Below are 24867 nucleotides of genomic sequence, written 5' to 3' on the forward strand. Positions count from 1 at the left end.
GGGGGGGGGGGGTGTGGGATGTAAATATATCATACACTGTCAGGTTTTTTTTTAAGCTGAAAGGGACTGTTCACTGTAGACGTTATTTCAAGAGTGACTGTAAACAGAAAAAAAATATCCCAGCAAATTTTGTTTTTAATATTGAACATTTTTTTGTTGCAGGTTCTCCGACTAAGTGATATGCAGATTTAAGGCCTGGAGACATGAACTTAAAAATTGATCTTTATCTAAATGAAACGGCAATATCATCCTCATAACTGCAGATTAATGTTTTAGGTTCAATAATTTATCGGCTCGCACGTAACTTGTTCTGAGAAGGACCATTTGAAATTACGTCTATATAATTTTTCGATGCATTCGCATATTGATGATATTTCATAATATTTTTGATTTTGTATTTTATAAAATAATATTTAGCTTACAACTTTTTTTTAAGGCTGGCGCTGGATTTTCGAACATTCCTAGAAAATATGAAAATGTCGTCTTTATTATCAAAAATCCTCGAAACAGGAATAAATGTTTTCAAAAGTTAAATTCAGATCATAAAAAAGGAAAAAAATATTATGAAATATGAACTATATACCATACAAATGCGTCAACAAATTATCGATGATTATAGGTTGTAATGTCGTAATGAGTTGAATGTCGCAACTTTCTGAATTTGTGTAAACGCTACATCCTTCAGTATGAGTAGTTTTTAACAATTTTCTTCTTATAAACGCAACAGATTGAAGTAAGATTAGTAGCGATCACCATCGAGAATTTTTAAACGTAAGCCTTAACCCCTTTAATTTGTCTCCCTTTAAGTATTACTCAAAATACAGCTTACTAGGGATAATGTGTATTTTGTAAACACAATAGATTTTGTTGTATAAAATATATGAATAAGATATGTAAGGTTGATATGAGTAATGTATGAATATACCTGATCAAACAAACTTATCTTTTCATGATACACCAATATCAAATCTTTACACGACGTGGTGCTTATCTCTCTCAGAACAATAGTATTACCGAATACCTTAAAACATATTCATATAAATCTTCTTTTCCAGCAGGAAATGTTATTACAGTGATATCTAGAAAACTCTGGAATAGTATGACGACTTTGAGAATCAAGTTTTAACTTTAAAAAGTTCATTAACCATGCAGTTTAAACAGACCGATTTAACCAAAAAGTAATTATATAAGTGTCTGGTAAAACTATTTGCTTTTTAACAACATCAAATACACTTAAGTATTGCTAAAATGTCGTCTTTCTATTCCATTGTTTTATGGTTATCACTATATTATGGTGATTTTTCATTATCAAAATTTGTTTTGATTCTAAATTACTAAAAAGAAACAGTACAGATTAAATGTGTTGAAACAAGCTAAGAATATAAAAGAACTATACACGTAAATTAAAGTGATCCTCCAGAAGATAGAGTGCCAAAGCCGATTCTCAACCGTACCCATCCTATCTTTGCCTGATCAAGAATGAATTAGATATTCATGTTTTTGTTTTAAACACCTGATCACATTCATTTGTGGTTTCTCAGCATAAGTGACTTGCGCATTTCTTGCTTAAGAAATAATAGAGAAATTATTATAATTAAATACTTTTCATCGTAAAAAAAAGCATTATCTTCCACTTTATCGATCAGATAAAGCTTTTGTTATTTGCCTATTGTAATTTGTGATTTGCCTATTGTAATTTGTCTATCTTTAAAAAGTATGGTCACTCCAAATTACACCGATACTCCCTTTAAGTTTAAAAACATTATGAAAATATTATAGATATATTTAATGATTCTAAAATGTCAGGTTATGGCAAAGCCGTCTTAAATTAAATGTACAATACGTTTAAATAAGTTTTTTTTAAATGATTTCTAGATTTTTCCTTCATAATTTGGCTTTAAATTTTCCAACGCTCTATATACTGTAATATTTTTTTAAACTCCTTACGCGGTCTTAATTAAGCAATGAGTAATGCCTCCCCCCCTTCTAGGTGAATCTTATCTTACATAAACAAAAAAGTTTATCACCATGAGTTCTCACACTGTATTAGTACACTTTTAAAAATTATTTTTCTAACGGAATTAATTTCAGAAATTGTATGAGTTATAAAACAAAAGTGAAAATTATAAAATCAAAGAACAGTTGTTTTTCAAGTTAAACTCCTCTTCAATATGAGGAACAAAATGTGGATCCTATTCATTAGGTGAGAAATGAGAATTTGATTTTAAAAGGATTTTTTTAACGGAACGGATTTAAATTAATTGCCAGTCTGAAATCATCATCATTGGAGTACTATTAAAATATTGGGGTCTCTGGGGATCTCAAACAAAAATCTGGGGGTCTCCAACGAAAATTTGAGAGTCTCCAAAGAAACTTTGGGGTCTCAAATGAAATCTGGGGGGTCTTCAATGAAATCTTGGTGTCTTTAATGAAAAATTAGGGTCTCCACATGGGGTCTCCAACGAGACGTCCATGGGGTCTCAAATAGCACTCAAATTATGATGATTTCTTCCCAGACTCGGTTATCCGATCTCTATTTGGTCAAATCTCTGAAAACTTATCCAAGCTCATGAGTTGTGTCTATTGATAAATAAGTTTCAAATTACCAAGAAAATTTTAATTATTTTAACAAATTAAATCAATACCGTTTTATTCATTAAAAAGTTTCCATGATTGGAAAGTTAATTTTTACAATGGAACTTTAACTCATATATGTATGACACCAACGCACCAACTAAGGCACACCAACGACATTGCACAATTTCACATTATATTTAAATGAACAATTTTTTCAGTAGTTATAATTTATAAGTTTGGCTCAAGTTTGTGAAACTTCTTTTGTCATTTTATTTCTTAACAAATATGTATCCTTTGCTCTCCGAAAAGTTAGAACTAATGCAAGTTCCTCAGTGGTTTAAAATTATATTAACTATATATTATATATTATATATTATATTTTTTTTTAGAGTAAATAGCATTCTAGTTTTAAAAGCTGGTTTTAGATAAGAGGTTCAATGAACATTATTACATTCAAAAACAGCTTTTTCTTAAGGAATATTAAATTTCTTTTTTGATTTCCTTTTCTGCTTTTTTATTTTGATACTTAGAATTCAAAAACCCATTTAGGAACCCAAGTAATTAAAATTTGAGGCTAATCTGTCAAGGGGTTCATGAGTTATGATCGAACATCCTAACAAACAGACAAAAAGAGATTACTACTTTATATATATACAAGGATTTCAGGGTGCTTCGCGCCCATCTTCTATTTCAATTATAAACATTTTCTTTTTGTGTACATTGTAAAACGAAAACAATAAAAAAATTCGTGGATTTTTTAAAATTTTGTGGAAATCAAATTTTGTTTAGGCTTATTTTTAATTTTGATCATTTATAAACCTTACCTAGGGTCTTTTGAGGTCCCACAAATAATTTGGGCCGGATCAGGTCAGCCGTTTTGACGTACGTTTATTGGATACAAACAAACACCCACCCAGATAGACCAGCACAGTTTATAGATAATTGTTGATATAATGAACTTAAAACATTGCTTCATACTTCAAAAAAAATAAGTATTAAATAGGTATTTGTGTTTTAAATAGAAATAAGTTCACAATTATCATCGAAAATGATAGGGCACACTTACCTATTTAACTATTTAACTAAACTATTTAAAAAACATCGTTTTTTTCCAATTTTTTAGCAATGCTGATTAAAAATAGATAAATCCTTATCTTTAAGTGTGTTTTAAAGCTTTTTATCAATCTAAAATTATTTTATGGTTCATTAAATAATAACCTTGTTTTTAGTGTTTGCCTTCTCTCCCAATGCAGAGGTCAAGGACTAAACCAGGGAACAGGATCTAACTATGGTAAGAGTTGAAACTAGTTTTAAGTTTAGAGTTAAAACCAGTTTTAAGTTCAGGTTAGAGACCAGTTTTAAGTTGAGATTAAGTTGAGATAAACCCAAATTCTAGGTGAAAAGTGAAAAAATCAGTTTTAAATCGACAGTTAAAACTATTAAATTGAAAGATAAAACCAGTTTCTAATTAAAACTAGTTTCAAATTTTGAATTAAAAAATAAAACCAGTTTTCAATTGAGAGTTAAAACCAGATTCAAATTGAGAGTTAAAACGAGTTTCAAATTGAGAGTTGATACCAGTCTTAAATTGGAGTTAAAACCAGGTTTTAAAAAAGAGTTAAAACCAATTTTAAATTGAGAGTTTAAACCAGTTTTGAATTAAGAGTTAAAATCAGTTTTAGATTGAATGATATAACGCCAGTTAAAAAGTTATAGTTTACCCCAGTTTTAGATTGCATGAGAGTTAAAACCAGTTTTAGATTGCATGAGAGTTAAAACCAGTTTTAGATTGAGTATTAAATCATATTTTAATCTCAACTTAAACCAGGCAAAACAATTTTGCAATGAGAGTTTATTAAGCTTACAATGAGAATATATGCCAGTTTTATAACATGAATTAAAAAACACTTTATAAATCAAAGTTTAACCCAGTTTGAAATGTAATGCAAAACCAGTTTAATATTGAGAATTAAAAGCTGTGGTTCACAAAAAGAGTTAAAACAAGAATAAGAATTAAAGTGTGTAATATAATTGAGCATTTAAGCAACTATTTAAAGCAATACAGTTGTTGGCGATTATATTAATACAATAAAAACAACTTTCGATTTCAATTATGATTTATATCAAGCTATTTTTAAACAGCATGAATACACATAAATATAGAAGTAAATAGAAGCTGTCAAATAAAAAAGCTTCTTTTTGATTACTTGTAAACTTGTATTTCCAAAAAAGCTTGTTAACAATCAAAACTTAAATAAAAAAGTCGTCTTCATTTTATTTATATAATCGCTACCACTGTTTCAAAATCAATGAAAGTTAAAGATTGAATGTCTTAAACTGAGGGTTTAAAGAAGAGTTTAAGCTCTGCGTATTTTTTTCATTGTTTACGCTTTTTTCAGTTAAAACTTAAACATGCTTTTTTGTGTGTGTTATAAAATTGTTTCTTTGTTCTCATGATAAGAAAAGTAATTCAACGCAGTTAAGCTTCTAGTTTAATATGTATGAGACTTTTACTATTTGCATTGCAACTTAGGAGTTTGGTCATGTACTGAATATTACACTTTAAAAAATTTTCATTTTAAAATGTAAAAAAATCATGAATTAAATTATATTTCATGCTATAACATTACTAAAAACTCCGGTTCTTTTTAAGTAACTCGATATGCCAGATTATGGAAGATAAACTGGTACATATTTTACATAAATTTAACTAGAAGAGGATCGACATTCATCTGGCGTACAGTCCCGTTTTGCCCGATATAGCCTGCAGTTGTACTGTACTGCTTGCCTGCAGGTTACTTGAAACTCGGCCCGGAACTTGAAATGAACTGGAATGTACCGTGATGTGTGGTTCACTACCAATGGAATGATAAAACGCATGTTTATTGTATTTAAGAAAACACATCATTATTGAATTTAAAATTTGATATTGTACAGGAAAAATAAAAAAACACTTCTTTGAAGCTTGACATATTTTCTAATCAGACCCCTGGCAGTCACGTGCTGCTCCTAGCGGATTTTCTGAGAAGTATACAGGAGACGGATACCAGGGATATGTCATCACAGCTGATCGACTTAAAGATATCAGGGAAAAAGATTTTTAATTGATAAATTAAAATTTGTTCTAGAAAAGTTATAAAAATTTAATGATTAAAAAATTTTTTATAATAAAAGATACAAACTGTAAAAAAGTTTAAATCTTTTTATATAGAGCGCAAAAAATGTACCCGTTCTTTGACCAAGGAGGCAATGATGGTAATGGAGATTATCAAAAAGATATTCGGTGAGTGTATAACACAAAAAGTAAAAGTGTTCTGCAGCAGCTCATAATCTTATCATAGTTCGTAAGCCTGCTAGAGATGGGAATTGTTTTTGTGAACTAATGAAATTTTTTGCTAACGATAATTTCGAACGACGGACGATTGACTTAATGTGCTCAGAGAAATGAAAAAACGAAAAAACGAACCTGAAAAAAAAAACAATAAAAGTTCCGAAAGATTTTGATTTTATTTGAAGAATCATCGTTTCCTTACAGAACAAACAGTTTTTGAATTAAAATTTTTAAAACCAATAAATTGATTAAAATTTTTTTACACAATCGCTGTTTTACTGAAAAAACCATATTAATTTACGATCGTTCAGTGAAAAAACGAACAAAATAGATGGAAAATGAACCAATTATTTTGAGAACGAACGAAATATTTTTTTTAACGATTGAAAAAGCGGAATACGCCTACACGTGCACCCTACTTTGAAACTTCATAATAATTTCATTAAAAAATAAGTAAAACAAAATACTTAAACATCGGTTTTTGCTGCTTAATCTAAATTTATTTATCCTCTTTGTTAAGAGAATAAATTATTTAAGTTATTATAAGTTATTATGGTATTACTGTGACAAAATTATAATTTATTATTTGTGTAGTGACACTTCGCCGCAGATCAACAAGCAAGTTAATTTCCTTCTGCCGTTTATGGGATTTGGATTCAACTACACGTGGCTAAGTTTGCACGGTCATCTTTCTTTCTCCAACACTCCAATTCAGTTCCCAGAATATCCTTTGAAGTTCCCAATTCAGGTATATATCAGAACATTATTAAGCAACACAAATCAGGTTGTACAAGGGGGGAGGGGGTGAACTACTCGCCCCCTAGATATAACATCCGGTGGGTTCTTGGGAATATATAAAGGAAGGTCTTATACAAAGGTTGTGAATATTGAAAATTGATTTTCTTAATTTGAGGGTTTTCAGCATCTGCAAAAAAGTTGAGATATTTTCAAAAGCTAGCAAAGCAACTTTCAGTTTTATTATGAGGGTTAATTTTATCTTCTTAAAAACTAAGAAATTATCAGGGTATGTAGTAAAAATTTAATTCTTGATTCTAATTTTTTTTAGGATTGGCCCAGAGTTGAGGATCCATCATTTATTGGACCTTTTTACTCCAGGTAAAAACAAATATTGATCAAAAATAAATAAAAGTAAAATGGAAATAATTTGTTTGTACTTTTTTTTACCAGAGTTTTTAGAAATTAATACTATGTAATCAATTCATATGTCTTACCATAAACACATTCTTAAATCGTAAATTTCGTAAATTATCATAGGTGTAAAATCGTAAATTTTGTAAAATCGTAAATTTTGTAAATTATCATAGGTGTAAAATCGTAAATTTCGTAAATTATCATAGGTGTAAAATCGTAAATTTCGTAAACTATCATAGGTGTAAAATCGTAAATTTTGTAAATTATCATAGGTGTAAAATCGTAAATTTCGTAAATTATCATAGGTGTAAAATCGGTGAATTGAATGGAAATGAAGTTGATGAATATGCAAAAAAGAAACCCGGAGTCTACTTCAGGTAAATTATTTGTATTATTCATCTTTGACAGATTTTTTACCAAGGCAAATAAATATAATTTTATACCGGCTAAGCAGGTTTCCTTTTATATGTCGAAGATTTCATATTTAAAAAAAACGTTCATTTGTTCTAGTCTAAGCTGTTTTTAAGTTAATTAACGAGCTCATCTTAAAAATGTGAATTGTTAAGGCTTGAAAGAGACCTGTACGCCCGGACAGATCAGTTCGGTGTGGAGATTAGAGAGAGGCTCAAGTGGGATATCAGAGAAGGAATGGTAGGAAAAATATATAATAAAATTTCCAATTCTAAATCTTTCATTCATAATTTCTGTTCTCGCCTAAAGTATGCTTTTTATAATTTACACCATAAAAACATTTACCCTCCCCCCCATTCCAAAATACTCGAATTGTACTCTTTTTAATTATTGTTTAAAAAATGTAGGTTGGTACTGACACTTTTGAGCCGAAACATGCTATAATTGCAACATGGAAAAACGTCTCGTTTGCAGGCGGTATAGCTAGTGCTAGGAGAACGGTAAACCTTATTTAAATTCCTTTAAGCGTGCAGTGGGGCCCATGATAAATATGTTATGTAGTGAGTAAAAATCAATGTTTTCTATTTGTGCATAATTTTGCATATTTTTTCTCTTTTCTTTTGGAAACCTGTATTTTCAAAAAAATCTATTTAAACAAATTTAAACTACACCATTTATATACAGGGTGTCCCACGAAACATGACAGTATGCAGGACGACTTGAATGTCGTCTTGATTTTTGAAATAATTTGCTGCGTTTATTTGTCAATCTAATTTTAGAAGTAAATTTCTAGAGATATTAATCACAAAATTTCCCTTGTCCTGCCATTTCCAAAATGTGGTCTGCCTTTTTTGTGCTTTCAATATTGCCCGAGATAGGAAGAATTTCGTTCAGATTTCGACAATTTTGCTTTTATTTAACAAAATTGAAATCTGAACCAAACTCTTTATATCTCCGGTAATATTGAAAGCACAAAAAACGCAGACCACTTTTTGGAAATGCCAGGGCTAGGAGAATTATGTGATAATTGTTTCAAGAATCATACATGTTAAAGTAGATAGAAGACTAAATGTCACAAATAAATTCACATACCAAAGACGACTTTCAAGTCGTCTTCCTATTGTCATGTTTCGTGGGACACCCTGTATGTATTTATATCTTTGTGTGTGAATAAATCTATAAAAAATTCCGGAATAGGAAAACAATGTTTTAGCCGCAACTGTGATGTATAGCAAACCATCAGCAGCGTGAAAAATCAAATTATTAGATAAAAAGAATTGTTTTGTGTAATGTGTATATACTGCACAGATGCTGTGTTTCGTGTTCAACCTTTTGTCGTCTCCTTTTCCCAGAGTTTTACAGGTCACACTGTATAGTATATCTATGAGCGGTTGATATTAAAGTTTGGGGAAGAAAGCTACGAAACGAAATGAAATTTCTTAAACTTATTTCACGTAAAATCGTATTTTTAAATAATGAGCGAAACATGCTGAAGATTATCAGCTATAATTTAAGTTCAAAAATCAGGAAACCATTCGATTATATTATATATATATTATTATATATTCGGTTTTCTTTACCATTTGGTTTTATTTGATCAAACTGCAGTCTGCAGTCTGCACGTTCATTCTTGAATTTGAACATTTAAATTGTTTTCTCTTAGACAAATACGTTCCAAGCTGTGATAGTTACTGACGAGGTTCGAACCTATGCAATATTTATGTATGAATGGATGGGCTGGACCACACATACAGAGGTAAAATTAATTCAAAGAAAAATTTATTTAAATGTCGTCTTCTAAATCATATTTCTCATGAATTCGTCACACAGTAATAAATTTCTCGAAAAATATATTGCTTTAACGAACTGTGATGTCACAGCTATTGTTGTGAAAGATACATTTTTATTTCTCAAAGACGACATTTGATTTTGATTTTTTTCTATTTCTAAAAAAGTTAATCAAAGGCAGGAGGGGACACAACAGAAGGACAAGGAGGTGTTCCCGCATTTGTTGGATTCAACGCAGGTAAAATTCTTTTTCTTCTTCTGAATTTTAGAGTTTAAAACAAAGGATTATACTGTAAAGACGACTTACATATAATGTGAAATTATAGTCTTTTAAAGGACTATTTAACCCTATCCCGATTGAGATATTTTTGTCTAATATAGATGGGGGGGGGGTGTTTTCCATCCCTCCCCTCCCATTGACAAATATTAACACATGAAACATGTTATTTTATCCATTTTTTATGGTCTTTTCAAATATATAAGTCTTATCCCTGTGGGCTAATTATTAAAAAAGTTATTAACCATTTCTGTTTTTTTAAAACACCAACCTGCCGTTTGATCAATCTCCACCCTACCCTATGCATCAAAAAAATTTTAGCAAAACTTGTTTACAGCTTTGATATTGAAAAAGTAAATAAGTTTTAGCGTTCAGTTATTCAAAATAAACCGCAGGGGGGAACCCCCCCCCCCCCACCTGACAGGGTTAATGATTAGGCAAAGAAAGTTCAGGTTTTAAAGGATCGAGCAAGGGAAACAAATATTATAAATGTCGTACAGTCGTCTTGGAAGTTTCATCCTTTTGTGGGTAACCAGCTGTATATACTAAATAATTAGCAAAACAATCCAAAAACCCGCAACCCCGAAGGACAATTAATCTTCAGTCCATTTTGAACAGGAATGAAAGAAGTGCAAAGTTATTAATAATTTATATTTCATAATTTCGTACCCCATTTTAGATTTGTGAAAAGTAATTTTATTTAGGGAACGGAACTAAAGCTTATGAATATCTTCCTTATTCTCAGACAACATACGTCAGGTTTTATATTTTTTTATTCATTCGCATGAGATACTAGATCGACAGTACACATGAGATATTAGATCGACAGTACATATGAGATATTAGATAGATAGTACACATAAAATGTTAAATCGACAGTACATATGAGTTATTATTTATATATATATATATATATATATATATATATATATATAGGTGTATTCCTTCCAACAATACCTTAGAAACTATTAAAACTATCTAGACAATATTTTTGCATGAACACCATGTTTAAGTATATAAATATAGGTGTAATCCTTCCAATAATACCTTAGAACTATCTAAATTAAAACTATCTAGACAATATATTTGCATGAATACCATGTGTTTCGCGACCTATTTCGCGAGCTAGATATAAGTCAAGTCGCCCCTGTCAAGGTCTTTGAGTTGCCCCTGAAGTTCATACTGTGTCTGAAGCTGCATTATGTAAAGTTCTGAGCACAAACTAGTTTATGTAAAATAATTGANGAATGTAGATTGAATGTTTAGAAACATTAGGATGAAAAAAGGGGGTGTGTAAAATTATATTATTATAATATATAATTATATAATATTAATATTAATAAACGGTTCATGTTCCATTGTACCATATTTTTTTACAATTGGATTGATATATTTAAGTTGGAACAAATCTGCCTCTTGTGTTTGCTCCTGAGAATGGAAATATGTTGGGAGGGACGCAGGTCAATTTTACAGGACCTTGCTTCAAACCTGGGATGCGGGTCACATGCAGGTACATTGCTCACCGGAAAACAATGGTGTTATTGTCGTCTCCGTTCTTTTGTTATTAAATGTCGTCATGGTTTTGATAATTGTAATTGTAGCAAATAGAAATTGTAGTACCGTTCATGAATTAAATCACGACCTGTCCCTTTAATAAATCAAAATGTTGGTTTGTATCTTTAATAAATCAAAAAGATGTTTTGTACCTTAAAAAAAATCAAAATGGTGGTCTGTATTTCAAAAATTCAAAACATGTCCTATTTACCTTAAAGAAATCAAAATGGTGGTTTGTACCTTTAAGAAATCAAAATTGACAAGTATATAATAATTCCTCTTTTATTTCCCATGACGGTCATATACCCTGCAGGAGTAACTTTATTCTAGACAGTAACCATTGATCCTTGAATAAAAGTACCCGCATTGGATATCGAGATCAAGTGTGTCAAGATTAACTGTATCTACACAAAAATTCCGAAATTGGAAAATTTAGCAACATTGTTCAATATGCACAATTAATAAGCAATGCCGTTTTATTTTTTTAAAAATTAAAGATTTTGTTTTTAGATTTAACACGAAGGATTCTGAAGGTGTAGTTTTGAATGAGAATATAGCAACCTGTATAATGCCCTGGGTTGAGGCCGAAGGCTGGGTAGATTTCGAGGTCTCCTTAAACGGAGGACCTTTTCTTTGGAAGGGACAATTTTTTGTAGGTAAACATTTACTCTTTTCAAGAAACAAAATCTTTTTTTTAAAGAAAGTTAATTAAACCAATTCTCAAAAGAAATACTCTAATGTTCGTCAGCTAGTTAGACTTAAGACTGAGCTTGTAAATCGCGGATCAGAACCGGTAAAATAAAAAACTGCATCAAAGTTTAGAGTTATTTGTAACTTAAAATGTTTTCTTTAGAGACCCCAGCTGTGAGCCCTACCATGGTTTGGTTTAAAGATGAATCTTACCACCAGGGATGGGCATCTTGTTTTTAATCGTTTTTAAAAATCTTTTTTGTTAATATATCTTTTTGCCAGGGTGACAAATTTTAGATTTTAATGAAAGGAAACTTATTGAGCATACAATTTTGAAATAGAATACTACAATTAAATTCTTTTGAAGTCTCTTGAAAGTTTAAAAACGTTAAATGTTTAAAAACTAGCCTGAAAACGATGCCTATTCCAAACCATCAGCTTGCCCCCGCCAGCCTGGAGGTCAACTGGGATCCATTCAATCTTACTATGAGAGCAGATGCAAAGGTTGGTTGGTATATTGACAACAAATATACTGACAACAAATATATTGACAACAAATATATCATCAACAAATATATTGACAACAAATAAACTGACAACAAATATATTTACTACAAATATACTGACAACAAATATATTGACAACAAATATATTTAATAACAAATATACTAACAACAAATATATTAACAACAAATATACTGACAACTAATTTATTGACAACAAATATATCATCAACAAATATATTGACAACAAATAAACTGACAACAAATATATTAACAACAAATATACTGACAACTAATTTATTTCCAACAAATATATTGACAACAAATATACTGACAACAAATATGTTGATAACGAATATATTGACAACAAATATGTTGATAACAAATTTAATTGTCCCTGAGTAAATTGATTCATTGAAAACAAATATATTGACTGCAAATATTTTAACAAACATTTTTTTAAAAGATTTTTTTGGGTCTTACCTATCTTATTTGTGTAAGCAAAAATTTTCAAAATTTTTCTTTAATTCAAAAAAAATTAAAAAATTTATGGATTGAATTTTCGTGATAAAGAATTTAATTAAAAACTATTTTTATATTTGCAGGTTCAAATATCTTTATGGGGATATAAGGAGGACTCTATAGATCCTCAGCTCATCTATATTGATACTTTAGAGCCTAGTGTTGCAAACAGTGGAAAGGTAAAGATAGTGAAATGGATTAAGTTGGTTAGTTTTTTGCATAAATTATTCTGAACACTTAAGTTTTTTTGTATTATGCCAAATTTGGACCCTGACAAGAAATATATGCAAAAACGATCCAAAAACGATCGTGTTACAACGATCGTTTTTGAATTGTTTTCTATTTTTTTTTAGGAAAAAAATATTTCAAAGTTTTATAAACTATGAAACTACAAACAAACTAGAGGCGTAACTAGTTTGTATTTTAGAAGGGGGGGGGGCGCCGCCGCCCCCCCCCTTATAAAATTGAAAGAAGAATGGCAAAAATCAATTTTTAGAAAAAAAACACTAACATTTTTTTTGGCGCTTAGACCATCATTTATAATAGAAATTCTTACTATTTTCTCCTTTTTTAATTTATAGAAAGTCAGTCTAATAAAAAACTGGTTTAGGCCACCTTGACACCGAAGACGTATGCCACCAAGGACAATGGTCCCCTAGCTCGATCCTGTCAAGTTGGTTTACTCATGATTAACTTAACCCAACCACTCTCTGTTGTTGGGATGTCAAATTCACCGTAAGTATATAGAACACAATCAACAATCAAAGGAAATTAGGATAAAAAAAGTTTAAATGACATATTAGATTTTAAAACTATCAATGATTAAGAAAAAATGAAGTTATCTAATCCCAATATCTTTGAAATCTGTTGGCGTAAACCTTTGATATTGCAAACTTAGATTTAATTCCTTTGCATAAAAGAAAAAACATAAAAAAAGTTGTAATTATTAGAAATTTATGAAAACATTTTCTGTATCTAGTATGATCTGGTCCCGCCCTATACCTCTGGGTTGGTATTTTAACGAGCAGTGGAGGCGTTTCTTAGGTAGGACATAGACTTCTTAGTTCTTTTCATAGTGTGTTAGATCATAAAGGGTTAATAGCTTGTTTGTTATTGATTGCTCGTTCGCTATGTGCTATGTGGTCTATGTGCAACGCTATATATTTATAGGCAATAACTGGGTGGAGCAGCAATGTGATAATTTTATCAAGGAGGATCGATGGCTCAAGAACTTTGCAGCAGAACTGCCAGTGGTAATATTTTAAAGAAAAACCATCCTAAAGAGACTGTTCACGTAATTTCATGTGACCCTCTATTTAAAGGAAGTCATGCCCGATACAAAACGAACGGTACAACTTTTAAACCTTTGTCTGAGAAAAAATGATGGATTTATTCTTTTTCTTTTTTTCTGCGAAATGATCATTTTCAATCGCGGGTTTTCTATAAAAATTACATGCGGATTTTTGACTTCAAAACAAGGAAGGAAATAGTAAGAATAAATCACTCTTTAAGTTAGAAAAACGACAACATCCTCTACAATATATCTGATGAAGGGGTAACAATGTAAATCGGTAATAGCACTCTGTAAATGGAGGATCACTTGAAATTACAACGCAAATATCGAATGCACTAAAGTTGCACAATATTGTTTTTCTGCATGGTTCTCGTAAAAATATTTAAAAACATTTACTTTAAATGAATTATAAAAAGTGCATTGTTTATGTTAGTTTTAAAAACTTGTTTGGAAGGGGGGGCATTGGAATTGGTCTATATCAGGTGTATTTTGGAAGGGGGGCATTGGTATTGGTCATATCAGGTGTATCAGGTGCCCATCCTTTTATTAGAGATATTTGTTTTAACAAAGAAAAAGAAAATTTAAATTTCTTTTTATTTAAATCGAGTTCTTTTTAGTGTCCTTGTCTTCTTCGTCAAGCAACAGTTGACAGAGGAAGGTTTGCTCCAGACTTTGAATGTGACCAAGATGGAAATACACAGGTGAATAAAATATAAAAACATTTGAAAATATGCTTGTAGAGATATATTTTGTTAAACTCTACCTTCAAGCCAAAAATCGTCTGTTTTATATTATCCTTGTCTGAAAAGTCTGTTATATTTCACTATTTCAGAAAATCTATTAAACTAATAAAATGAAAGTCTATAAATTGTTGTCTAAAATGTGATTTTTTAAATATTCTTTCTTTTTTTAAAAAGTTTTTTTTGCTCTAACCAGAAAATAAAAGTCAATTGTTATTGTTCGTTCAGAAGAAAATTAACTTTACAATCTGTTTTTTTATAGATGCATATAATTTCTTCAGATAATCTGTGATTTATGCTATAATTTAGCTTTTCAGAATATTTTTTCTCCACAAAAAAGTTCTTTTGTTTTTGTTGAAAAATATCTTTAAAATGAAAAATGTTATTAAGCTTTCATTTTGTTCTTAAATATTTTCCGTGAGTTCGAAATTAATTTTTCTTTAAGATATTTTTGGTTGAGCGTATAAAATTTTTATTCTCAGTTCTTGAAAAAATAGAAAACTTTTGTATTTTTATAAATCTATTCATGACAAAAAAATCATAATTTTTGTTAAGTCATGATGGAGCTGGTCAGCAGTGTTGTTATGATCTGGCAGGAATACTCATGATGACATCAGATAATAAATGGGGAGGAAACCCTATGAGGTAAAACACCTTAGTCTCCAGTAAAGTAAATTTCACATACTTTTTTTCACCGGAATTCCGGCTTATTGTTTACTTAGGGAGTTAATCCCAATATATTTCCCTTTCCAGTTTGGCAAAGGTTCCATAAATTACGAAACGAGTTTTTCCACTTAAACCGGAAATGGCACCGGAAACGTCTCCGGGTTATGTAACTGGAATAGTACTAAACGCAATGAGCCAAAGCCTCAAACTTATGAATAATCACAGATCTGAGTTGTAATTATCCATTGGACCTACGTTCGGAGTTTTGAGAGATTAGTTAGTCCGGCGTATTCTGACTTATTTCAATATTTACAGAGCTAAAAATATTAAATTCAAAAGATCGAAAAAGTTGCCACATGTAAAACCCCTCACCCCCCTTTACTTAATTTTATGGAACAATGTATATAGTTTTCCAAATCAATATAAATTTACTCACACAACTAATTATTAAAAGTAAACTATACCTGTAGAAATGTTGTTAAAATACAATGACATTAAACTAAGAAATTTTACTTAGATTCTTGCTTTCGAATCTGTAATCTTGTTTTACTTTGTTTAAACATTTAGAAAACATTTTAAATTAATTTTACTTTTTTGATGTGTTGTCGGTCGTTATAAAAGTCTCATCAATTATGAGTCACCCTACCCTGTATTAAATATGTTTAGGTATCATGATTTGGGTGTTCTACCGTGGAACGAAGCAAGTAAAATTCCAACATTATCTCATTTCCTACAGGTTGGTTATATCATATTATGTAATTATAAAGGGTATAATTAAGTGCGAACAAGTTTTTGCCGGGATTTTTATTTTTTCTAGTTTGTTTAAGATCAAAATGAAAGTATTTTCACACCGAAAGTAGTGAGGTATTAAAATACTTTTATTTTTATTCGATTTTACTCAAAAGCAGGTTGATAAAGTTACTTAATCACCCTGTTGTAGGGTGATTAAGTAACTTTATCACCCTACAATGAGGAAAATTAGGTATGAAATTTGAAATTTTAATAGCAGGGTGAAAAGTTGTAGGGCGATAAAATCACTTAATCACCCTTCAACGGGAAATATTAGGTGTGATTAGTTCCATCAAAATTGAATAAAACAAGTTAATTAATCAAACAATTTATTAAATTAAAGAGACTGTCCGCGATCTTTAAAGGGATCTCTAGTTAAAGCGTACATTTTATGGTTTGAGAGATTAAAGGTACCCTTTAATCTCTCAAACAATCATAATATTTTCACATATAAAATCCTTGGAATCTGCGAACCAAAAAAATTTGCAATAATTATTAAAAATGAAACAGGTTTTTGAACAAAATTAACATTTTCTCCTCTCTTACGATCCTAAAAAATGTTTTGTTTGCATTGGGGAGAAACTGCGGGAGAAAATTTTGATTTATTATGTCATTTTTTTGCGGGAATAGTTATATTAAAATTTCTTGGAATTTTTTCCTTAAAGTCTTAGAAAAAAAACATTTGGGTCGGTCTTATCAAAAAAGAGTGTCATATTTTACCACTTTAGTATGTTAAATCCTAAACATTCTATTTAAAGATCCTTATAACATATAAATAGTAAAATTTACAACAAATTAATAATAATTATTTTTAGATTTGAAAGGCGAGCATCCCAGGACTGTGTAGGGTATCAGCCGCCAGGAGGAGGTGAAATTATTAGCTTTAAAAAACATTATCATAAATTCATATTTTACATACTGATAGGGTGTCTCTTAAAAAATGAGACGTTCTTCTTTTTAGTCAGTCAAAGTGCTTTTTTACATTTTTTTTACGCAAAGGGTAATGTATAATGCATAATATTTATTGGTAAAAAAATAAATTTTAGTTTCAAAATTTGTTTATCCAATTTTTTTAGCATTTTTTAAATGAGCCATTAACGATTATTTGATGTAAAATGGGAGCAATGAACTTATATGAGATTATGTATATATACAGGGATGAACCCTGGTTGGGTTCACATTAAGTAGAGAAATTAACGAAAGTTGCTGTTATTTTGAAACATATCTGTTCCTTATATTTTGTAGACTGTTATTTTATATTCAAGACCAGCTATTTCCATTTGTTAACGATTTAGAAATTAACGGTTTTGCCATTTGTTAACGGACTCTTTCGTTAATTTTTTAAGAGTTTGCCGGTCATTAACGAAACGTAGGGTTAGAAGAGGAAATGAAGTGGAAACAAAAATTTTCTAATTTCCTAATTTTTACATCTTTACAATTTTTTCATTTAGCACTTGAAAATACAACTATTTGATCTGTGTCGGAAAATAAGAAAAATTGAGTTTAACTGGAATGTTTAGTATCTTTTAAAAATAACTAATTTCTGTGTTTTTTTAAGCAACTGTATTTGGTGACCCCCATGTTTATACATTTGACCACATGGACTACACCTTCAACGGGTTGGGGGAGTACGTGTTGGTCAGAGCAGATTCTCCTAGAGTTAAGATTGATGTTCAGGTTACTCAAGTTTATCCTAGACTAGCAAGGAAACCCAGCTTTAAGCATTATAATATTCAAATAATGAAATTAGTCCTATGATAAAATTCAATACAGTTAGTAGCTAAAAATATAATTTTTTTCATCTAGTTTTCTTTTCTTATTTTGAGAACTGTGCTACTAGCTAGTATATCAACTATATATTATTATAGTAGGGAAGGTTTGAACAAGTGAATGATAGCCCTTATGGAACTCTACTAGCTAGTATATCAACTATATATATTATTATATTAGGGAAGGTTTGAACAAGTGAATGATAGCCCCTATGGAATTGTACTAGCTAGTATATCAACTATATATAATTATATTAGGGAAGGTTTGAACAAGTGAATGATAGCCCCTATGGAACTGTACTAGCTAGTATGTTAACTATATATTATTATATTAGGGAAGGTTTGAACAAGTAAATGATAGTCCCTATGGAACTGTGCTCGCTAGTATGTTAACTGCTGTGGCTGCTAAGGATAACTTCTCGGCCACTGTCGAAGTAAGTTTATAAAATATAAAAAAAAACAAGAACGTCAAATGTTTTTATCCCTAAATCTTGAAACCCTGATGATGAAAACTTTTGATATTTTGAATTTGGACTATTTGATTTAACATAATTCATTTTCATTTTGAATTTAAGGGTAGTAATCAATTTTTACGAAGCTTTCACATACGTAATAGGGTTTCAAAAGAAACAAGAAATTCAATTTTACTCAATTTTTAAAACAGCCTACAATTTTTAAGTATGGTACTATATATATGTTATATCTAGGTTTAAAAATAAAAATTTTAATGTTCTTTTTGCACTGTTGGGTGTAGATAAAACAGGAGTTGAATGATTTTTAATTAATATTGCAGGTTCGAATGAGACCTGCATATGCACAATGGAGATACAAGCTTGATGTTCTTGTAGATGGAAGATATATTTATTTTGACAGGTAACCAATTTAGAAACTGACAAGAGAAACTAACTAGAGAAACTGACAAGAGAAACTAACTAGAGAAACTGACAAGAGAAACTGACAAGAGAAACTGACAAGAGAAACTGACAAGAGAAACTGACAAGAGAAACTGACAAGAGAAACTGACAAGAGAAACTGACAAGCGAAACTGACAAGAGAAACTGACAAGAGAAACTGACAAGAGAAACTGACAAGAGAAACTGACAAGCGAAACCCTTTGGATTGGGTTTTACACTAAAAAGAGTGGGAAATTGTATTTTGTTGCAGAAAAAGATTTAAAAAAGTGTTCTCTTATTAAAAATTAAATTGAAGTTATGCTGAAAAATTATTTTTAAAAAAAGTATTTTTTATTTTCCACTCCAGGCATCCTCAGAAAATTCAACATTTCCCCGGGGTCACTGTGTACACACCTAGTAATATACTCAACCAGAGTCACGTGGTCATGATGTTTCAGGTTAGTACAATTTTTTTAAGTATCATTAATTTCAAGTAACTCGCCGTTTTTAGAGTGGCATATACGATTCAAGGTACTCTCAAATAATAACGTAAATATCCTTATTCTTAAATACCTAAAAATGGAGCTTTGTTAAATTGTTAACCACTACGATTTCCGGTCTCTAAGTCTTCAAACTTAAAAGTTAATTTTTACTATAATTTCAAAATTATTATTTTTTGTTGTTTAATTTGTCAATGCTTCATATAAGATTTATTTTAATAATAAAGAGTGTGGAATTAATATTTTTCAAAGTTTTCATTCAAGCTTTTATAAAAAAAAACATTTTTAACGATCTCCATATAATTTTTTTACGAATTAATTCATAAATTCATTATTAACAACGGGGCTTAAAAACTGGTTCTCTGGTTTTCTGGTTTTCTAGTTTTCAAGTTTTCTAGTTTTCTAGTTTTCTAGTTTTCTAGTTTTCTAGTTCTTTTCGTTTTTTTCGTTTTTTCATTATTATGTTTATGCATTTGTATTTATTATTATTGTATTAACTACACTTAAACATTTTTTTTATTTGTCTAGTCCGGAGCAGGAGTAGAGGTTATAGAGAACAAACATTATATGGCAACAAGGGTTTATCTTCCTTGGCAGTTTATTGTAAGTAAAATTTCACAATTTTTCACTTTAGTAATTCCCTTTCCATCCTACACTATAATTTCATGTCAACAAATTATTTATTTCTGTTAAAACTTTTTTGTGGTGCATCAACGAAACTTAAACCTCTAATGTTCTATTACAGTGGTAGCCTATTAAAGTAATACAATGAAGACGACTTTTTATTAATAATGCTTTGATCCTTAACAAGCCATTTTCAAATTACAAATTTAAAAGTAAAGAAAGAGAACTTAAGAAGCTGTTCATTGACAACTTCTCTTAGATTAAATGTTTAAGCTTGGTAGAAATCAAAATTTAAATAGAAATTCGTCTTTGATATTGAAATTTTGACTGTTAGATTTAACAGAATATATATTTTGAAATTTTAAAGGCCTTTGCCCTCATGATTGTAAGCAATTATAAAATAGAGTTAGCGACAATCGTTATAAGTTTCTTATAAGGTTTTTTATTTAGAATTAAAAACATTTTATTCCTTTAAAAAAGCTTTTATAATTGTTAAATGATAATTGATCAGTTTATTGTTCTAGAATCAAACAAGAGGGTTGATGGGGAACTGGACGTTTGATAAACTGGACGATTTTACACTGCCAAATGGTGACGAGAGAAGTTTTGGAACGGATAATACACAGCTTAGTCGGATTCATAACGAATTCGCAGAACAATGTAAGGGGATTTAGGAACATAATCAAGAGGATTTAGGAACATAATCAAGGGGATTTAGGAACATAATCAAGGGAATTTAGGAACACAATCTACTGGAAATAGCTTTAAAGGGACTTTAAACCTAATTTCAATTAAATATTTACATGCCTGATTCACAACAGTACCTTACCCTTTATCTGAACAATGCTGAGGAAAATATCATAATTATCCTAAAATGTGTTTAATTTGTTGATTTCCTTCTTTGCTGCATACTCCCGCAAGTAACTTTTAGCAGGAAGTTACAATTTAGAGTTAAAATGATTCATTTTCAGATAAGATTCATATTTTAGCTCATACAAAGGTTTATAGGGTATCAAATTAAATCGGATACGCAACCTAAGATTCAATATAATAGGATGGAAAATATGTATTTGAAAATTTGTTATTTTCTTAAATTTTCAACAAAAACATCTTTCAGGGGTGGTTCGTGATAAAGAAGTGACAAATGTTGGAAGATCCCTGTTTTTCCATGAAAACGGGCGTTCCTCTAATTTCTTCTACAGGAGTAACTGGATACCAGAGTTCGATATTCTTCCAGAAATACCAGAAAATGTGTAAGTTGATTTTTAAGATAAAAATGTTGATATTTCAAGATCAAATATTGATTTTTCAAGATCAAATATTGATTTTCAAGATCAAATATTGATTTTCAAGATCAAATATTGATATTTCAAGATCAAATATTGATATTTCAAGATCAAAAATTGATTTTTCAAGGTCAAATATTGATTTTTCAAGATCAAATATTGATTTTGAATAATCAAATATTGATTTTCAAGATCAAATATTGATTTTTCAAGGTCAAATGAAGATTTTTCAAGATCAAATATTGATTTTTCAAGATCAAAAATTGGTTTTTCAAGATCAAATATTGATTTTTAAGATCAAATATTGATTTTTCAAGATCAAATATTGATTTTTCAAGATCAAATATTGATTTTTCAAGATCAAATATTGATTTTCAAGATCAAATATTGATTTTTCAAGATCAAATATTGATTTTTCAAGATCAAATATTGATTTTCAAGATCAAATATTGATTTTTCAAGATCGAATATTGATTTTTCAAGATCAAATATTGATTTTTCAGGATAAAATATTGATTTTTCAAGATCTAATATTGGTTTTTCAAGATCTAATATTGATTTTTCAAGATCAAATATGAATTTTTCAAGATCAAATATTGATTTTTCAAGATCAAATATTGATTTTTCAAGATCAAATATCGGTTTTTCAAGATCTAATATTGATTTTTAAGATCAAATATTGATTTTGCAAGATCAAATATTTATTTTCAAGATCAAATATTGATTTTTCAAGATCAAATGTTGATTTTTCAGGATAAAATATTGATTTTTCAAGATCTAATATTGGTTTTTCAAGATCTAATATTGATTTTTCAAGATCAGATATGAATTTTTCAAGATCAAATATTGATTTTTCAAGATCAAATATTGATTTTTAAAGATCAAATATTGGTTTTTCAAGATCTAATATTGATTTTTAAGATCAAATATTGATTTTTCAAGATCAAATATTTATTTTCAATATCAAATATTGATTTTTCAGGATCAAATATTGATTTTCAGAATCAAATATTGATTTTTTAAGATCAAATATTGATTTTTCAAGATCAAATATTGATTTTTCAGGATAAAATATTGATTTTTCAAGATCTAATATTGGTGTTTTCAAGATCTAATATTGATTTTTCAAGATCAGATATGAATTTTTCAAGATCAAATATTGATTTTTCAAGATCAAATATTGATTATTCAAGATCAAATATTGATTTTTCAAGATCAAATATTGTTTTTTAAAAATCAAATATTGGTTTTTCAAGATCTAATATTGATTTTTAAGATCCAATATTGATTTTTCAAGATCAAATATTGATTTTTCAAGTTCAAATATTGATTTATAAGATCAACTATTGATTTTTCAAGATCAAATATCGATTTTTCAAGATCAAATATTGATTTTTCAGGATAAAATATTGATTTTTCAAGATCTAAAATAGGTTTGTCAGATCTAATATTGATTTTTCAAGATCGAATATTGATTTGTCAAGATCAAATATTGATTTTTCAAGATCGAATATTGATTTTTAAAGATCAAATATTGATTTTCAAGATCGAATATTGATTTTTAAAGATCAAATATTGATTTTCAAGATCAAATATTAATTTTCAAGATCAAATAATAATTTTTCAAGGTCAAATATTGATTTTTCAAGATCAAATATTGATTTTTCAAGATCTAATATTGATTTTTCAAGATCAAATATTGATTTTGAAGAACAAATATTGATTTTTCAAGATCAAATATTGATTTTTCAAAAAAAAATATTAATTTTTCAAGATCAAATATTGATTTTTAAGGTCGAATATTGAGTTTTCAAGATCAAATATTGATTTTCAAGATCAAAATCAAGGCTAAATATTAATTTCTATAGATTGAGCATCGAATTTTAGAGATGAAACATTATTCTTTTTCAGATGAAACATTGATTTTTCAAGATTAAATATTTTTTTTATTAAATATGGATTTCTTAAGGTCAAATAGATCAATAGTGTGTTTTCAAAATCAAACATTGATTTTTAGATCAACTATTGATTTCCTACGAATAATCATTTTTTTTTTATCAACTATATATAATATATATATATGCATGCATATTTTATACCCTGCTTAGGACCTGGGTCAACAGTAAACTGGTTGAAGATATTTGTGGAGATAGTTACCAGTGTAAATATGATTACTCAACAACGCTTAGTAAGGTATAATTACAGTTATCAGTGTAAATATGGTTACTCAACAACGCTTAGTAAGGTATAATTACAATTATCAGTGTAAATATGGTTACTCAAAAGCGGTTTTTAAGTACAGGGTTGCCACAAAGGATTAGATTTGTAACGACGTACAGTCGTCTCTACAGTCTCAATCTTTGTGTAACCCTTTTTTATCTTTTTGAGTAAAATTATTATATATTTCATATTTTTAAATATTTTAGGAGTTTGCAATATTCACCAAATATTACCAGGACCAGTTTATCAATATATACGAAGGAGTGCTCAAACCAGGAGCAAGGGTTAGATAATTTTATATTTTAATACTTATAAAAACAATTTTTTTTGTTATTAAAATTTTAAAAGAGGTTTTTTTCCTTTACCAACTTTTTTTCTAAAATTAGTTGAAGGGAAAAACCCTTATTGAAGTAATGTAAAAATTCTTTTCTGGAAATATATTTAAATTCTTTTAAGTTGTGAAATCATCAAGGAATACTTCAGGATTTATTTTTCTTCTCTAACTCAAATTTTCATGATGCATTTATTAAATTAAAGAATTGATATATTTCCCCATTGCCAGGTTATATCCTGCGGTCAATTGGTGACACCGTCTAATGGAAGAAAATCTACCTTTGCTTTCACCCCTGGCACTATGGTCAAATTTGACTGTGATCCTGGGTTAGTATTATTTAAGAAGAGGTTGAATACTATTTGGGAGGCTTCAGAAATAAAACTTAAAGAGAGTGACCGGCTATGTAAGGTAGTTGAACTGAGTATGCAGTGTTGTGGAAAACTTCTTTCGGATTCATTTGAGACATTCGTTTTTATTATTATATTGAATTTTTTATTTTCTTTGAATTTATACGCAGATTTCTTCAAATTCTTCAAATGTCGTTTTTTCAATAATAAATCTAGAAAATCTTCAAAAATCTTTGTGAATAATAAGAAACCAGAATAATGAGAAAATATAAACTAATAATTGAACAAGAGAACTTATTTTCGATGATAAGATTAATTTTTATTTTCTCAACATGTTTCTATACATGACGTCCGTAGTTTATCGTAGAACTTTTTTACAATTTATGTCGTCGTTATTTAGTAATTAAAAAAAGACTAATTCTGAAAACATATCCACCCCCAAAGTAGGAGTTTTGAACGTCGAATTTGCACTCAAACTCAGGATTTACAGATCTTAAAAAAGTTTAATATGTCTCAAATGAATCCGAAAGAAGTTTTCCACAACACTGCATACTCAGTTCAACTACCTTATATAGCCGGTCACTATAGAAATATTTATCT

At 29.2% G+C, this 24867-nt stretch overlaps 1 protein-coding gene across 1 annotated transcript in view; it reads left to right on the forward strand.

Moving 5' to 3' along the window:
• The first annotated feature begins 2065 nt into the window (after positions 1-2065).
• The window catches only part of LOC111716228 (protein mesh), a 25056-nt gene continuing 2254 nt past the window's right edge, over positions 2066-24867 (forward strand). The window contains exons 1-36 of the mRNA XM_023491666.1: positions 2066-2203; positions 3807-3868; positions 5563-5665; positions 5789-5860; positions 6503-6656; positions 6975-7024; positions 7366-7437; positions 7627-7711; positions 7879-7971; positions 9135-9227; positions 9437-9497; positions 10241-10295; positions 10803-10825; positions 10935-11046; positions 11601-11746; positions 11944-11999; positions 12219-12284; positions 12889-12984; positions 13416-13540; positions 13785-13849; positions 13976-14058; positions 14717-14800; positions 15102-15127; positions 15395-15484; positions 16172-16273; positions 17074-17162; positions 17853-17971; positions 18399-18497; positions 18857-18936; positions 19324-19414; positions 19985-20059; positions 20605-20740; positions 21198-21333; positions 23475-23559; positions 23793-23870; positions 24149-24246. Of these exons, the coding sequence (XP_023347434.1) occupies positions 2172-2203; positions 3807-3868; positions 5563-5665; positions 5789-5860; positions 6503-6656; positions 6975-7024; positions 7366-7437; positions 7627-7711; positions 7879-7971; positions 9135-9227; positions 9437-9497; positions 10241-10295; positions 10803-10825; positions 10935-11046; positions 11601-11746; positions 11944-11999; positions 12219-12284; positions 12889-12984; positions 13416-13540; positions 13785-13849; positions 13976-14058; positions 14717-14800; positions 15102-15127; positions 15395-15484; positions 16172-16273; positions 17074-17162; positions 17853-17971; positions 18399-18497; positions 18857-18936; positions 19324-19414; positions 19985-20059; positions 20605-20740; positions 21198-21333; positions 23475-23559; positions 23793-23870; positions 24149-24246 (3092 nt within the window). The 5' untranslated portion in view covers positions 2066-2171. The remainder of the gene's footprint in view (positions 2204-3806; positions 3869-5562; positions 5666-5788; positions 5861-6502; positions 6657-6974; positions 7025-7365; positions 7438-7626; positions 7712-7878; positions 7972-9134; positions 9228-9436; positions 9498-10240; positions 10296-10802; positions 10826-10934; positions 11047-11600; positions 11747-11943; positions 12000-12218; positions 12285-12888; positions 12985-13415; positions 13541-13784; positions 13850-13975; positions 14059-14716; positions 14801-15101; positions 15128-15394; positions 15485-16171; positions 16274-17073; positions 17163-17852; positions 17972-18398; positions 18498-18856; positions 18937-19323; positions 19415-19984; positions 20060-20604; positions 20741-21197; positions 21334-23474; positions 23560-23792; positions 23871-24148; positions 24247-24867) is intronic.

Source organism: Eurytemora carolleeae, unplaced genomic scaffold (genome assembly GCF_000591075.1).
Source record: "Eurytemora carolleeae unplaced genomic scaffold, Eaff_2.0 scaffold1978, whole genome shotgun sequence".
NCBI lineage: Eukaryota > Metazoa > Arthropoda > Copepoda > Calanoida > Temoridae > Eurytemora > Eurytemora carolleeae.